Here is a 3,654-nt window from a genome sequence, read left to right as displayed (position 1 = left end):
TTTTGAAGAGACTCTTGAAACAATGAGGCTTTCTAGTTCCAGCTGTGCCACAGAAACATTAATCTAGAGAAGGCACTTGGTCTTAAAAAAAAAAAAAAAAAAAAAAGAAATGAAGGTTAGGTCAGAGGCCATCACCAAGGTCCTTTATGCTAAGACATGTGAGTGACTAACAGAGTGGAAAGCACCCAGGGAGCCTGAGAATGGAGTCTCACTCTCATTGCTATCATTCTTACTTTGGGCACTGTCCTACGACGGGGAGTCAGCCCACATCCTTCCCCAGCCCCTCTGTGAAGTCACATCTTGTATGAGACTAAGAAGATTTTTGAGGCTTGAAGAGCAGTTCCTCCCCAGCTGGGGTGGCAGCAGAATCTGAGATCCTGAAGTATTAACTTCTCCAGCACCAGACACCCCCAGCACAAGCTGCAAAGACCGTGGCTGAGAGCAGCCTCCCCCCATTCTCACCCATGTTACAGTCTCCAGGGGTTAGCATAGACTATGGAGGTAAAAGGGGCACAAGATGGATTCCGGGGCGAGAAACTGAAGTCCTGGATGTAGCGTATTAGTTACAGGATATTTGATATGCCAACCACTCCCTCCTTCACAGTTGCCCAGTGTACCCTCAGCTTCCTGGTTATTACTGTCATTGTTTACACTTAGGCTGCCACTCGCACCATGCTTGGCTTTACATAAATAAATGCAAATGAGTGAGGAGGAGGAGAATGCATGAAAGAGCCAGGGCCTGGTTTTTACAGCTACTAAGGGAAAAAAATCTTTACAGCACATTAATAGTAAAATCCTAGAGAAAACAGCCATGTCCACAGCCAGCTCATAGGGCTGACCACAGACTGGCTATAATTTCATGGGAAAGTTTCTTAACCTCTCGGAGAACTTCAACATGTTGAGCTTAATAAATTTTCCCAAGGACTAAATGAGAACAGTACCTCCTATTTCAGAGTAGGGCTGTGAAACAAATTAGACCTTTCCCTCTCTACTGGTGCCAAGGCTTGCTTAGAGGTAGTCAAAGAAGGCTGGGTCCTCTCTTAGCCAGCGTGGCCAGTTTTTGCCTCCTGCCTCAAACCCACCAGCATTTAAATTGGCCAGTTAGGGCCGCTAAGAAAATACCACAGTGGCAATATGAAATGACCACTCTGCAAAAAAAGAAATGTTAGGATTTGAAATAAAGATACCCCAGTCATGAGAAATCAGAGAGAAGAGGCCAAAGTGGTATAAATCTGGAGGGAGTATTCACAAACTCCATCTTTTCATCTGTGCCTTTCCCATATTTTATTAAATGCATGTTTTTTTAAAAAAATCACAGCAGTATTATCAAAGACGACATATATACAAACATTTTACAAAAGAAAACATTACTGATATCAGCTGTAATAAGGGAGAGCTGAGAATGGAAGCTGTTTCTGGGGCAGTCTCTGCCCTCAAACTAAGACATCTAAAATGTGTTCAGGCAGGCAGTAGAAATAGGCTTCTTTCCTAGTGACAAGCTGTGTGGTCGTGGTCGGTAATACAAACGATGGTAAATGAGGATACTACACAGGCCCAATTAATAAGGAGGGCCATGATAACTGGGGAGCTCATCAAATAACAAACTCAAGATAGTAAAAGAGCTGTTTGCCTTCTAAACTCATTTACAGCTTCCAGATCGATCTGATCACTTGCAAAGAGGCTGGGTTGTAAGACACTTGCTTCTTACACATGGCTCAGTGCCATCCTTCCCTTAATACCCAGAGTTAGTTTTCCTTGGACCAAAGGGAAGAAATTTTAGAATTGCTTGCTTCAAGACAGAAGTCAGGAAGAGCTGTCCCCTGATACCAGGAAATATCAAATTTATCAAATTCGGTGTGTGTGTGGAGGAGGGAGGGGGGCAGTAAGGATTTGGGAAGAGAAATGTCTCCTTTGGGCCAAGAATCAAGAATTGTGACTCAGTTTGGTCTGAGATAATCTGATACCCACCCCTCTCCCTTTCCCTCAGTGTACCTACAAGCTGGGTTCATTTCTCAACTCCCCCAGTTCTTTGATCTCCACCTTCTTATACTTCCCGGACTTCCTCCGGTTGGTGATCACCAGGACAACCAGGCCAGCGACCAAGGCTACCACGACCACCACGATGACGGCGATGAGGCCGGCGGTGAGGCGCTTCATGGAGAATTGGGGAGGCTTCTCGTCCAGGTAATAGATCAGCGTCCGCTCCACGTGCAGAGGCTCACCGCGCACCTGCATGTCCAGGCCTCCTGGGCCCGCGAACAGCGACTCGCCCTTGATATCTCTCTCAAAGTAGTAAGCGGCGTCAGCGATGTCCACGTCGCCGGGGACTTTCTGCGAGGCGTTCTGCCGCAGCTCGATCTGAATGGTGGGTTCCTCATAGTGCACAGCCGTCAGGAACCTGGGGTGTAGCTGATAGCGCTCGCGGAAGAGCCGCCGCAGCTCGGTGTCCAGGTCAGAGTGGTTGAAGGCGCGGTCCGTCGCGCGGTGGCGCAAGTCAATGAGGATGTGGTGGGTACGCACCACCTCATCGCAGCGCAGGCTCTGGTCGCCCTTGTCCGTACGGCGCACACCCACCGAGTTCACGCACCAGCACACCGACGTCTGGTTGCACTGGCGCGCCTTGAAGCGGCCCTCGTGGTCACATTCGGGGTCGTAGAGGCCATCATTGTCCACGATCGCGTGCTCGTTCGGCCGCACCAGTCGACGACCGCTCTTAGGGACGCTCATGCGGGCCTTGAGTAGCAGGCACTTGGAGGTCAGCTTGGAGCAGTCGACCACCACGCCCGAGCCGAGCGCGCGGCATTGGCAGCGGCCCCCAGGGCCATCCTGGGAGCACACGGTCATCTTGTTGGTGGGGCATGTGCAGTTGTACTGCGCGACAGCGTAGCCAGACACCGCCGCCAGCACCAGCAGTGCCAGCAGCGGAGGCGGCGCGAGGCCGGGGCCCCTGGCCATAGTGGGGCGGAAGAGCGCGTACGGGGCACTGGAGAATTAGGCGCAGGGGCTCCGCTGGCTCTGACTCCGGCTACCAGGACAGTCTGCAGGCGTCTGCCTCCTGGCCGCTCCTTCCCGCTCTTATACTCCGCCGGACCTGCCCGGCTGGTTCGGCGACTACTCACCGGCTGGTATTTGGGTGACACATCACCCCCACTCCTCATCCCACGGAGGGCCCAGACTGCCCTGCGCCGCCCGCGATAGGATCGGAGCAGGAGAAGCTGCTCCCGCCTCCTCCGACCGAAAGCCGGGAAGAGGGAAACCGATACTCACCTGCGGCTGCGGGCACCGGCCCCGCCCTCCTGGCCCCACCCTGGGAGGGATCCGCCCTCTGCAGGGCTTCTAGCTTCAGACCTTGGGCGTCCCTGCGGCTCTCCGGGGCAGGGATTCCCAGGAGTTTCAAGGGGGAAGTGAAGCTCAGGGCTGCCGCTGGCCTCCCCACCCTGTCCCCACACTCCCTTTCTCTCTCCCTTTCCCCAACACTTTCCTTCAAGTTCTTTCATTCCCTCTCTTCCTCCCCAAGTTCCAGTAGCACACATTTATATAGTTCAGTGTTCACAAGCATTATCTCATCCTCACGCCAGCCCAGGCAGGCATGACGACCTACCATACCCATTATACAGGTGATACAGGTGAGGCTTGGAGACTAAGGTCTCCCAG

General features: G+C 52.5%; 1 protein-coding gene across 1 annotated transcript; it reads right to left on the bottom strand.

The window, feature by feature from the left end:
* Positions 1–1,257: 1,257 nt before the first annotated feature.
* TACSTD2 (tumor associated calcium signal transducer 2) lies at positions 1,258–3,280 on the bottom strand. The gene has a single exon (XM_081308144.1). It carries the CDS (start codon positions 2,953–2,955, stop codon positions 1,993–1,995), a length of 963 nt encoding a protein of 320 aa, XP_081164270.1. The 5' UTR covers positions 2,956–3,280; the 3' UTR covers positions 1,258–1,992.
* Between the last annotated feature and the right edge of the window lie 374 nt (positions 3,281–3,654).

Source organism: Spermophilus citellus (assembly GCF_964194105.1).
Source record: "Spermophilus citellus genome assembly, chromosome: 9".
NCBI lineage: Eukaryota > Metazoa > Chordata > Mammalia > Rodentia > Sciuridae > Spermophilus > Spermophilus citellus.
The sequence above is the reverse complement of the archived record's forward strand: the minus strand, read 5'-3'. Positions and strand labels throughout refer to the sequence as shown.